At 37.0% G+C, this 13248-nt stretch overlaps 1 protein-coding gene across 3 annotated transcripts in view; it reads right to left on the bottom strand.

Annotated features, from left to right (window-relative positions):
• The window catches only part of eva1a (eva-1 homolog A (C. elegans)), a 93876-nt gene that overhangs the window by 4710 nt on the left and 75918 nt on the right, over window positions 1-13248 (bottom strand). For all 3 annotated transcript variants that reach the window (XM_015369831.1, XM_015369832.1, XM_015369834.1), the window contains 2 exons: window positions 3588-3716; window positions 357-512 (listed from right to left, as the gene is read on the bottom strand). In XM_015369831.1, coding sequence (XP_015225317.1) covers window positions 357-512; window positions 3588-3716 — 285 coding nt within the window. The remainder of the gene's footprint in view (window positions 1-356; window positions 513-3587; window positions 3717-13248) is intronic.

Consider the following 13248-nt stretch of genomic DNA (forward strand, 5'->3'; position numbering starts at 1 on the left):
CCATTTCTTATCATAGTATAACAACTGCAGCTAATCTTTATCAGATACTGGTATTAAGATTACAGATGCAAGAACATGTTTGTGTAAACATCGGCCTCATGTTCAACATGTGCCTTGCAAGTTTATTGTATGCCTGTTAATGCATTTTAATTGTGAATAATCTGTTCATTGTAGTCACAAAAATAGAGGTAATTAAAAAAGAAATAACCACAGTCTAATAAATTCTGATCTCGGTGCAGTAAACCTCTTTCTTCCACTCATCTTCCTCAGATACATCAGAGAAATGCAAGAACTCTTTAATTTTAAAGTCTGGATTTAGTGTATCGCGTCGTTAGATGTCACAAACACTCTCCTACCTGATATGTAGGTGTACGCTGCTAGTGCATTGCTGATGAGGGCCATGTTGCCTCTGGAGGTGGAGTTGATCACAGGATTCATGCCTGGTTGCTGTGATGGATAGTTTCCGCTGCCCTTTTTGGTTTCAGATGTTTGTTTCTTGTTGGGGCTTCGAGCTAAAAGGAGAAGTTAGAATTTTAAAAGCAGTAAATGACTGAGGCTTCAACCTCTGTCCCATAACATTCGGAATGAGTGATGCATTACTAGTAAGGTCATTTACAGTAAAACTAGAGTGTATTGTGAAAGCATAAGTCGGAAAACTGAGTCACCTAAAGTCTCTGAGGGTTTATTTTCTATGCTTTGTCAAACATCACACAGGAATGAGGAAAATATATGATTTAGAAGATAATGCAACATCTGCTTCTGTTTGATTTACTCTGACTCAAAAACTTAAAGCAGCAGAGAACCACATGGAAATAGTTTGCACTTTGGCAACATTTCAAAAGTTCCCCCAAATCTCAAGAGATTCTGTTTATAAAAAGAAACAACTGTTTGCTGTGCTCCATTTTCGTCATTTCTGTTTTTGCTGGCTTGGGTCATATACATCACAGTCTAATCTTTGTGTAAACATCTTTTTACTTAATCTTAAGAGCTACGTTGTGGGCCACGATATTTTTTTTCAGGAATGAACAATGTACTGTTGGAAAACAACCTAAAAACAGATGTGAGATGCACTAATATCTGAGGATGGGCAAACAGTCATATATCTAAATTTGGACTCCTTTGTTCTTCGAAGGTAAGGGAGTTTTGTTAAACTGTCTTACTCTAATTGTAGGTTTCTAAAGGTGTGTCACGTTTTTCATCTGATAAATATAGTTTAGATTGAAATGACTCCTGTGCGGTTAAGTGACTCCACCTGGACTTATTAATGTGTTGAGAGCCTCAGATCAACATTCAACCAAAATATCTTTACATACCAAACTTACAAATATCCAAAAAACTGTAGAGAGAAAAAATAGGAAACAAAAAAATGTAACAGATTTAGCGCTTGCTTTGGTAAATCCTCCCCCCAAAAAAGGTTGTTCTATTCACACATATTGAATATTAAAACTTTGTTACAACTTTTCTCTGAAAATAAAAAAAAATTGCATTTTGTTTTTAAATAAGGGTAGATCTAAGTAAATAAAGCAATCTGGCTCATGATTTTAACGTAGTATACAACAAGATACAAGTATGGTTTATGCTTGGTGCATCTGCGAGGTCCGTGGGGCCAAACTACGTAATTTTCGGCTTCACCTGACGTCCGTACAGACAGGGTTTCCGCACCGTATGCCAGGAAAATTTGTAACTAAATGGAAAGATTCATATGGAAAACATAGCAAGCAACAACTCCTACGGGCAAGGCTTTGCAATTGTAAGCATAAACCAAAATTAGAGCAACAAAAGGCAAAAAATCTGTTTTCTATTGGAAATTTGAGATTTCTATTAAAATCTTTGTAGAATCAAGGTATAGAATACATAATGGAGAAGTTGAAAACTCCAAAAAGACATAGGTAGTGCCAAGAATGTTAACAGGATAGTGTCACAGTCTTGGTTCTGTTATGTTTTCTTTTGTGTATTCAGTTTTACTTTGCTCCATGTTTTCTAGTTTTACTGGTTTATTTCTTATTTTGTTGTGTTTTCTGGTTATAGTTTAGGTTTTCATGTTTTAATTTGTTGACCTCTGCTGCCCTCTTGTGTTTTCCTTCTTCCCTAGCTCCTCTCTAGTCTGCTCTGTTCACACCTGCTCCCAATCTGCTCGTTAGTCCTCTCTTTGTTCAGTCTCCCATAAATACACTCCTTGTGGAGTTCCTCAGTGCTGGTTCATCGTCTAACTTCCTCCAACTCCGTCTCTCTGAGTCTTCCTCGTTGAGATTGTTTTTTCCCCCGATGTCTCAATGGTTTTTGGTTTCTTTGACTTTTTTTCACGTTTTACTTTTTGGATTTTTGGATTCCTGCCTCCGTTGTCTGGTAACAGTTCATTAAATCATCAAGAAACTCACCTCTGCCTCCCTGCCTCTGCATTTGGGTCCTCAAACCACAACCAAATCCTGTCAGATAGTTTACATTTTTTCGATGGAGATGTCTGTAGATGGAGATGTGCTTTTTGATAACCATATTATTTTTGCTCATGTCTATTAAGAGTGACTTTGGTCAAGTTAAAACAATTAAAATGTTTGATATTTTCTTACAAATGCTGTTTTATAAACATTTACATCAAAGTCTCATTTGCATGAATAATCTAATATATAGAAGCTTAAACTGACATTATTCAGATAAAAGAAAATCAAGCATAGTTAAAGATGAGTTTGTGTAATACTATAGAATCTAGTGAATTATGGCTGAGACACTCCTGATTGAAGGATTCTGTCACTTTACCTGCCATGTAATAAGTTGGGAGAGGATAAAACATCTGCTGCTGCAAAGATACTAAAGCATCATGAAAATATTTTTTATTCTGGTATTCATTGGATATTTATAATAAATTTTTATCCTAAAAGAAAGCAAAATGGCTCTTATCAGATCAAGCCTGTTTAGATCACTATTTTAGAATAAAAATGACCAAGGAAGTCAGAGGTATTTTACCTCAAGCTGCTTTTCTTCAACTTAAGTGTTATCTGCCATCACAACATGACATCAGAGATGAAAACAGGTTTTTCTGGCAAACCCAAACAGGATTTCTCAAAATCGTGGAGGGAAGTTAATTCATACATGCGTCAGAGGCTGTCAGTGCTGCATCATGCATTCTTCTTTCCCTTCCTGCTTGTTCCCTTTTTAACTCCTTATTCATTCAAACCTCCCCTAATCAGTACTGCGCTGGTGGCTGAGCAGAGTAATGAGTATTGGATGTACGCCAGTGTCCCTAAAGAATGGTGCTTTGTTTTTTTGGTGGGCTCTGCCCCCTTTTCTCATTATTTCATTATACCAGTTTTTTTTTCCCTCTTTGAATATTTGACATTATGAGATGGTTTTAGACTGCACTTACATGTTTTATAATCAGTGGATCCTTAAAAGCATAATGTCTGAAAGACCACTGATCATAAAGAAATCTGGACACATATGGAAACAGTTATACATGTGACATTTTGTAAACACATAAACCTAAACTTGAGTCATAAATTATGATTGCTGCTGGTTTCTGGAAGGTTACAATACTGTTAAAAGTTATCCTTATGCTCTGGAAGAATCATCTTGTGCATATTGTTGCTTACTTGGAACAGTGCTTTGGACTGAGCTTCCCCCAGAAGGGCCGTCTCCAACTACATTGGGGTCACGAGTGGCAGAGGGTGGGTGGTACACCGCTGGTCTGTGGCCGGGCTCCTGCAGCAGCCTCTTTGGCACTTTAAAGAAAAAAGAAATATAAAGTAGAAAAGTTCAAGGAACAGATAATAAAAGAAAAATAGTGACTTTTTAGATACCATCTGTTATTTCAAAGGCATAAGTCAGTCAATTGTTAACCAGGAGCAACAGTCTCACTAAAGTGATATTATCTGTTGTTTAGCAATATATTATTTTTTAGTAATGTTTAAAATGTTATTTCATATATAATCCAATTCTTGCCAGCAGTATAGACCAGAGTAATGCAGTAATTACCCCTTTGACATCTATTTCTGGATAACTATGCAAGCAGGTAGCCTGACTAATTAACTTGCTTCTACTGTCCTGACATATTTAGCAAGGTGGGAACATGTTAGACATTGTGTGCAAAAAGCAACTACAAACTAGACCTACATTAATTATTCACTTAGAATTCGTAAGAATTGTTTTCATTTTTCAGCTCAGAATAAGAGCATTACAATCATGTTATAAAAATTACTTTTACAATTGGGGGTAAAAAGTACAATATATAGCAGTAACCTCATACAACATGTTGCGTACCTTTACTTATAAGAGCTGAGTAAACTTCTGCAGAGAATAAGCAACAACTAGGATTTCTGTTTTATGCTTTTTTACACTTTGTCATTCTTTCAATGACCCTAAAGATCTAAACCAGGCTATACCAGAAGCCAAAGATGATCAACAGATGCCATTAATGAAGACTGAGGGTTTTCCTAATGTCTGGTGTATTTCATTACAGAAAAGAGAAAGAAAAACAATCACTATATAGCTACTCTATGAGGGAGACAGATGTAGAGGGTGTCCAGGCAGTGACTCACACTTCCCTTGATGCTAGACTGATTCCCAAATGTTAGGCTTCTTCTATCTTCTATGTCACCCCTAACCCCCACATCCTAACAGCATCCTGTGAATCACAGAGTCGGCGCTCTTACCCCCAGACACAAACCCACAATGCAGCGGGCCATACATTCCTGTTCGCTCACATGCGGTTTTTGCAGGCCATGCCATTCCCCGGTCATCGCATTAATCTGCCCCAATGGATCAGCACTGATTTGCAGCTCAGCCTATGACTGACTGTCCAGTTTTCTGCTGTTCTTGCATGTTCATCACTGTGGACAAGCAAATGGATGAGGAAAGATTTGCTACATGTTTCTGCAGGCATAAGGGTGTCTAATAATTTGATTCTGACACGTGATTGAGGATAAAAAAACCTCAAGTTTGTTTAAAAGCCAAGAACATAAATATATATTTTCCAGGGATGTTAAATGGCTGTGTTCCAAAAGCCAATCAAAACTAAGGATGGAGCTGAGCAGACCACACTCTCTATGTTCACTGGATACTGATCGTCTGGACACATTACAAGGCTTTTCAAATTGCGAAAATATAACCACTGACATTTAAAACTTTTACTCTCAGGGAATTCTATTTGGCAGAGATCTGCATTTATCTTTGGTGCTCTGTGTTACAGCAAGCGGATGTTTCACTGTCTTTATTTAGACTGAAATTATATTACGGGGGAAAAACTCTGAATTTAAAACCACTTGCAGCTTTCACTAGTGACCTCCAAAGCTACACCAATAGTACCGTAGTAGTAGCTGCATTACTCGATTTCCAGAGGAAACTACTAAGGTAATCGGGTCTGAAAAATGTAAATGGGTTATTTGCTGAACTATAATATTTAAAGAACAATTATGTTAGAAACCCTTTATATTCTAATCAAGTAGTGTGTGTGGTGTGTTACAGCTCATAGGTGGATCATAGTTATAGAGATACTGTTAGGTTGAGTGGAGGTTTTGGAGGACCCAAATGCAGAGACGGAACCTGAAGTGGTTTCTTGCAGATTTAATCAATCAAAAAGGTGGCATCTGAGGCAAAAATCCAAAATTAACAAAATACAGAAAACCAAAACCTAAAAGACGTCAGGGAAAACATAAATGAGGATGAAGAAGCGATAAGGAACCAGCAGGGAGAGTATATATGGGAGACAGAACAAAAACTGGGCTAATGAGCTGACAAGGAGCTCCCTTCAGATGGAAGCATCTAGAAGGGAGCTAGGGGAAGGAGACTGACACAAGGGGAAAACAGAGGGTAAGCAAATACATACAAACTCAAAAAATACAACCAAAAACAACTAGGATAACAAAAGATAAAAATGAAGGCTCAAAAGGAAAACTTAAACAGATCAAAAACCATGACAGATACGATTCTATCATATCAATAGATATGTCTTGTATTTGAATATCCCCCAAGTCTTTCCAGAACTATTTCAGACTTTTTTGGCAGCTACTTCGTAAAAACAGAATACCTTCATATTCAAGAGTCCTAAAAGGAAAAAAAAAAAGGTTTGAACCGAGTCCTAAAAGGAAAAAAAAAAAGGTTTGACCCGAGTCCTAAAAGGAAAAAAAAAAGGTTTGACCCGAGGCGCTGCAAAATCTAGGGCGAAAGATTAATCCCTGAAGAACTGTACCATTTGGAGTGGAGAAGATAACTTAAAAAAGATATGTTGTAAGATATCAATTAAAGCAGATGATATATTAAGTATGTTTGCAAAGGTTACAGTTAGGTTCATTGATTTCTATTATGAGAGGACAAAAAAAAAGACAATTTCTGTCAATGCTTTCCTGAGAAATCCAGGGGCGGAGCTAGAACGGGGGCAAAGGCTGTGCATTGCCACCCCTAGCCAATCAATGGCCACAAATTGCCACCTTTTTTCTATAAAAGAGGAAGTAATGGTTACCCTCTAAAACAGAGAGTGGTAGTTGTGATGTTCTAAAAGGAAATGTCCTAAATAACTAAATTTTTCAGTTTTTAGTATATTAACCTTAAACTAATATAAAAAATACCGTAATTGGGTAATAATTCATATTAACAGATCTCAGGTTTTTTTCAACCCAATGTGTATATTATGCAGAACAATAACCAAATGAATCAACAAAGATGTATAAATATGTGTACAGATTTATTAGCGAGTCCTTCATGAAAATCTAGTCTGTTTTCACTGATTATTTCGCAAAATACTGATGTTTTGTATGCTTAATTTCCAGTTGGTACAGTGTGGTTGGTGTTAACTGGTTAACACCAACCACACTGTACCAACTGGAAATTGGTGGTTTCAGTTTTATGGCCTCCCCTTTTTAAAAACTGGTCCTTCCATGGCCATCTCTCTGCTACTGCAGGAATCTGGTTCAATAGAAAATATACATAACATCAAACCCTTTAAGATTTAGTCATTTTCTGTCACACAAAAGAATGGAGTCCTTCATCCATGAAATCCCACAGAGGAATTGGGAATGATTATTTAGCTCATTTACAAGGATGATTAAAAAAAAGTGCATGTCTATAGCTATCTATGGACTAATTGGTCAGATTTATAATCTTTAGCATTATATTTTCTTGACTGGAATAAAAATGGGTAAAATGTGGGACTTAGACACATTGGTTCTGATTGTGGAAACAGCTGTTTAACTTTGCAGGACGGGGTTTGAAAGGTCATAAACTAGGATGCATTTAAGTTTTTGCCGTTAGATTAGCCGTTTAACTAATTAGAGAAATAAAGACCAGCAAAGTAGCCTGAATAAATGTACATGTAAGCACAAGAGGTTTTAAAAGATCTACTGATTGACTTCTTTTTGTTTTATTTGGCCCTACACTCAAATTTAACATGGTTTTAATCATGTTGCCAGTTGCAGCGTACAGCATATTCTTACATTTATATAGGCTACCTCCCTATAATCGCATCAGGTCATGTGGCAAACCAAAGCAATATATCATCTAAATCGGTAAGAAATGGGAAAAAAGATTCTTAAAGATGTTATTTTATCCAGATAACTCATTTTCCTGAGCTTTTTGGCTCAAACTGAAATGAATCAAGATGCACATTTGAAGTTAAAAGAAAAAACAAAACTGAGAAATGGGATTTGACCTCAAAGCTAGCCCCTTATTCTTTCTCATCAATCTGACCCACTAATCATGAGTCCTAAAATGCCCTCGATGGAACACCGTCTTCCTCATGCCCGCCTTGATTACAGCTTTCTGATTGGTTCTAATTGGCTGCACATGTGGTCAAGGTTCACAGCTTAGAGAAGCCATTGTGAGAAATACAGAATCTCTCTAAGCTGAGACGCAGTTTCATTACCTTTTATGAAAATATTCTTTGGTGCTGTCTATTATACTGACCACTGCTCCTCTATAAATACCCAAAAAGTCAAAAAAGCTCAAACTGCTTCAACTAAATGGCCACAAACCATACCTCAAAAGCCAGGCGGTTGGATTTAACCAGTAAAATGGGAGAAAAAAAGGGGTGAAAGGGAGCAAAACCGAGCACATAAATCACACCCCAAAGCCTCTATTATAATGACATGCTCACATAAATAAAGGGAAAAGGAATCGTTGTGATTTTTAAAATAACTTTGCTGAACAAATCCTCTCTACTAAAGCTGTGTGTAAGAGGTCTGTATCATCACAGGGAGTGAAGATACGAGGCGGGAAAGAGCCCTCATGACAATGATCCTTGTTTATACTGGCAGAGACCAGCTTTGTTTTCACTAGGCCCTGTAGACCTGTGTGTGTGTGTGTGCATGTGTGAGCGTTGGTGGGCCATGTGCTGACCAACCAAGAACATTTTTGAGGCAAAATGGTGCAGCCTGAAGGGGGTATGATAAAATATTTGAGTCCAATTATCTGAGGTGAGATCAAAACGGAACAATTTATTCAATGTAATGAAGCCCTTGAGAAAAAGAATGGGGGGTGGAGGGATGGGGGTGCACGAGGATAAACATTTACAGAATTGTTTTAAATTCCATCAAGTTTGGCCCTTAGGCTGAATATAAAGTGTTTAAGGCAAAAAAAAACCCTGAGACAATGTGTTGGCATCTTGTTGGAAGTCTGAGCATAATGTCTGGTTTTAATTAGCACCCAGCCAGTGCCTACTTAATCTACATGAATAAAGTGCTGATTAAAGCTCAGAACTCAACTCATGCACACAATGATTCAATAATTGCATTCAATGTTTATTCACACACAGAATAAAGAAAATGTTTTATTTTCTTTTGCTATTTTCTCTTGTCTCCCACAGAAAAGCAGACAGACATCTCCATGCATACATTCATTGAACTCATCCAAAACCCAAACATGCACACATCCAGCACCATTTTTCACTTAGGTAATGGCATTCCTTTGGAATAACAAGCAGGGTGAACAGGGCAGAAATGGAAGGTGTTGAGAAAACTCTATTCTCCCTCCCCCAGTGTAATGCCATAACAGTATCCAGATGACAACAGCTTTATTGAGCTTCAGTGTGAATGTTTGTTAACTCTGATATTTTATAAATATAGACAATTCTGTGCTCTACATAAATATAAAACTATATGAAGATAGATAGCAATGAGAAACCTGACTGGACAAGCTTATTTTACACCATCTAAAAGGAGAAGCTAAACTTAGGTTCATGAGAATTAATGGTTTTAAGAAAGTCAACTTAAATTTTCTTGGGTTTCTCTAGCTTAGTGCCTTCATGCCAGGAGGTATGATCAACTCACTTATTCTTGTCTTGTGTTTACAAAGTGGATCAAGTTTAGCAGCGGTAATGTGAACACTATCAAGGGATTGGTGGTCTGTGCTAAAGGTTTTTCCTGGTTCTCTTCCAATTTTATGTTAGCGTAAGCCATGCAAATTACTTTATAGCTTTATTAGGTTCAGAGTTTAGTTTAGGCAAGACTAACAACCTCCCATCACTGTGGTAACTTTAGAGGACACCTGAAGCAAAAGACAGTTGATCTGACAATTCTAATATTGCACCTTCAGCAATTAATGAAATCCCTGATAAAAGTGTGCAAAAACCTTACAAACATGATGTCCTTGGTATAAAATTATCCTGTTTAAACTAAAAAAGTTGAACAAAAAGTAACATTTCTAAGTGAAACACAAGTAAGGGCGGCAAATAAGTATTGTTCCAGTGAATATGAAAAAAAAAAAAAAACAGTGGTCAGGAACTGAAATTTCTGACCTTTAGCTCCATATATATATATATGTATATATATAAATATATATATGGAGCTAAAGGTCAGAAATTTCAGTTCCTGACCACTGATTTTCAGTGAGCTGCCAGATGTTTGAAAATGTCAGAAGAAGCAAATATTGAGGTGGGTGTTCTGTACAATAAGAAAAAACGTTATTATTACTGGCTAATTAATGCCACGGTATGTAACAAATGCCGCACTCTAAAAAGAAAATACAACTCCAACTTAAACACATTCCTTCGATTGGTAACAACTTAAAGTAATTGAATTAAGTGTGCCCAACTTAATTCGTTTCGGTTTTTAACTTATGAACTTGATAAGAGAAGCTTGATCAATGTTATTCAATTAACTGTTACCAATTTAAAGGTACTGTAAAGGATCTTCTGTATTTTTTCAAAACACCCGCCCTCTCCACTTAAAAAAAATGGACATGCACAACCCTACGCCACTTCCGAGTGGGAATGTCTATTAAACTTGTGTGAGAGCATAAACAAGCCCATTTCTCCTAGTGCACGCTCTTTTTAAAATTGATGTTTTCATCGCTCATAAAAGCTTATTTTCCAAAAGAAGATTTACAATTTTCCACTATGTCAGACTGACCACTGGTAAGGAAAAATAGGGACGAGCACGTAGGACTGCCTTACGTAAACATATCATCAGAATGATTGACAGTCAGGAGGACCACTTATTTTGATGATCCACCCGGAAAAAGAATATCCTCCACTATACCTTTAAGGGAATAATTTAAGTTGGAGTAGCATTTTTTTTAGAGTGCAGTTTAAATTCCAAATAAAGATACTAAATAAATAAGAAACTTTTTTGTCGCATGAAATTAATACAATATTGGTTTGTGAGGCGACAGCAGTAAAAAAAAGACATACCTGAAAGGTGACACAATCTAAAAGCAGAGAAGTCAGAGAAGATGGCTTACCCTCTCAGTCTCAGCTTCACTTTGCCCTGAATTCAGCCTGAAAGCATATCATTTTTTTTTACCTCACACGTCCCTTCTTCTGCAGGGGGGCAAATTAATGCATGTACAAACACACTCTCTAATACATATGCAAATACTCCACTTACTGTACTCTAAATAGTGTTTGCTCCAATCTCACCAAAGCCGTTCATTTCACTTCACTGCCCCAGCTGTTTTAACTATTCTAGTGCTCCACATTCCGAATACAAGCCCATTCAGAGATTATGCATATAATGTAAATAAAAAAACTATAAATCTATGAGGCAAATAAATTCAAATGCATTCAAATTTACTAAATCTTTTATGTACTGGAAATTTTGAGGCTGCAAGCAGATTAGATCTCCGATTAAAACATGGAGGACTTTACCAGCTGAAAGGGAGAGAGCACTGTCTGCTGCTGAAATCAGCAGAGCTCGTCATTATCTGGTGTCCATCTATGTGTCAACAAGGATGTGCCCAACGCTGATTCATCAAACCAAAGCCACCCGCCTAAACTCACTCCTTCGTATCACAGTTATGAGCTCATCAGGGAGTTTTAATAGAACCACACAGCAGCTTTAGGTCACCAAATGACGGTATCTTCTGTTAAACGACCAAGACAGAGATGTGTCATTTGTTCTCACTGATGTGGATCAGAGAAGGAACAGAATGTTACGGGATATGTTTAGGCATAAAAAAGATAACATGCAACAAACGTACTGGCATCTGTCAAGGTTGCTCTGAACAATACTTCTATCTTTAACTCAGGACAACTGGTTGAACAAAGCAGATAATAACTTTGGTGTCTAAAAAAACTCCATTGGGAGTATGGGAATGCATGATGCTTTAAACAAAGAATAGTTACTGTATAATTGATTTTCCATAATCACACTTAGCAAACTAGCATTTGGAAGATTTAGAAGAACTGATAATCTCAATACGCCACTATAGACTTTATCTAAATGTCCCACTTTCAACATTTAGCTATCATATTTAGCCATTAAATATGATAGCTACATATTAAGTCAAAGTACATTTTTTGCAACATATCATAAGGGTAGAGTACATACAGCAGTGGCACACAGAAGGAAGACTGGTTTGGACTCTTAACTCGATCTGCATTAGAAATAGCCCTGTCCAAGGCAATCTTGTCAGTATAAAATTATTTGATTAAATTATGTTTTGATTCTTTGTCAGAATTTGGTTATTTCAAGTAGGTTTGAAAAGAAAAAAGAAAAACAACAGCTTCCCTTTCTCCCTGATGGGTTCTTAATTTAATTTGCTTGGTCATTTGCATAGCTGCAATTCTGCAGGAATGATCGACTCTAAAGCCAAACAGCAACAGAAACAAAATCTGCAGATCACAGAGCTAGGACAGGTATACAATGTTATGAAAATTACAAATCTGACATTTGAATTCTATGTCCTTTTATAGATAGGCTAGGGCAATATTAGGAAAACATGTACTTGATGATTTTTAGGTCTTCATCCCATGTATTCCAAATCTAAACTGCTTCATCAAATAAACATTTGCTTCTGGACCTCAAAAATTCTTGAATCCTCTTACCAAAGTAATATGATGAGGTTAGCTAATAACAACTACGCTAATCCTGACAGTGCTCTAAACATGATTACAAACTGTCACCATTTAGCCAAAGTTTTATAGTTTTTAAGCTTTATCTGAGAAATTATTTTCTCCATCAGTCAATCCTAGAACTAAAAATAGAATAAAAATACAACATGAACCAGTTTAAAATGCCATTACCTTACAATTTCGTTCTGTCGGGTTCTGTGAATACTGTATATCTGTCAGCAGTAATGATGTAATACTAGACTAATCTTAACCATTTGGTGACAGTACTATTGGAGACCCAGTATATCAGGTTGTGGTGCTTTTGAAATATCATGACTTGGTTTTGCAGGTATCTCATGATGATTGCAGACAGATGGGAGTAAGAAAAACCTACTACCACATTTTGAGGAATTTCTGCTGCCCACGGCTGAAAAAAGACGTTTCTGCTTGTATTAAAACCTGTCACACTTGTCAGCTCACTGGTAAACCCAATCAAGTTATAAACCGGGCACCACAGTATCCTATTCCAGGTATTGGTAAACCCTTTGAACACTTAATAATTGATTGTGTTGGTCCTCTTCCACCTTCACGCTCAGGTGTTAAGTATCTTTTGACTATGATGTGCCAAAGTACCAGGTATCCAGCAGCATATCCATTGCACACACTTACGGCAAAGTCTGTGGTGCGAACTCTTATGCAGTTTATTGGTATTTTTGGTAAACTTAAAGTCATTCAGAATGATCAAGGATCTAATTTCTCCTCTCATTTGTTTGCACAGATTTTGAAGCAGCTACATATTAAGCACAATCAATCTACGGCTTATCATGCACATAGTCATGGAGCACTGGAGTGATTTCATCGCTTACTGTGTTCAGATGAATGCTGATTGGGCGGACGGTCTGCCTTGGTTATTACTCACAGCCAGAGAAGTGACGCGAGAAAGTACGGGCTTTAGCCCTAACGATTTAGTGTTTGGTCGTACTGTGTGTGGTCCA

Source organism: Cyprinodon variegatus, unplaced genomic scaffold (assembly GCF_000732505.1).
Source record: "Cyprinodon variegatus isolate N-32 unplaced genomic scaffold, C_variegatus-1.0 Scaffold38, whole genome shotgun sequence".
Lineage (NCBI taxonomy): Eukaryota > Metazoa > Chordata > Actinopteri > Cyprinodontiformes > Cyprinodontidae > Cyprinodon > Cyprinodon variegatus.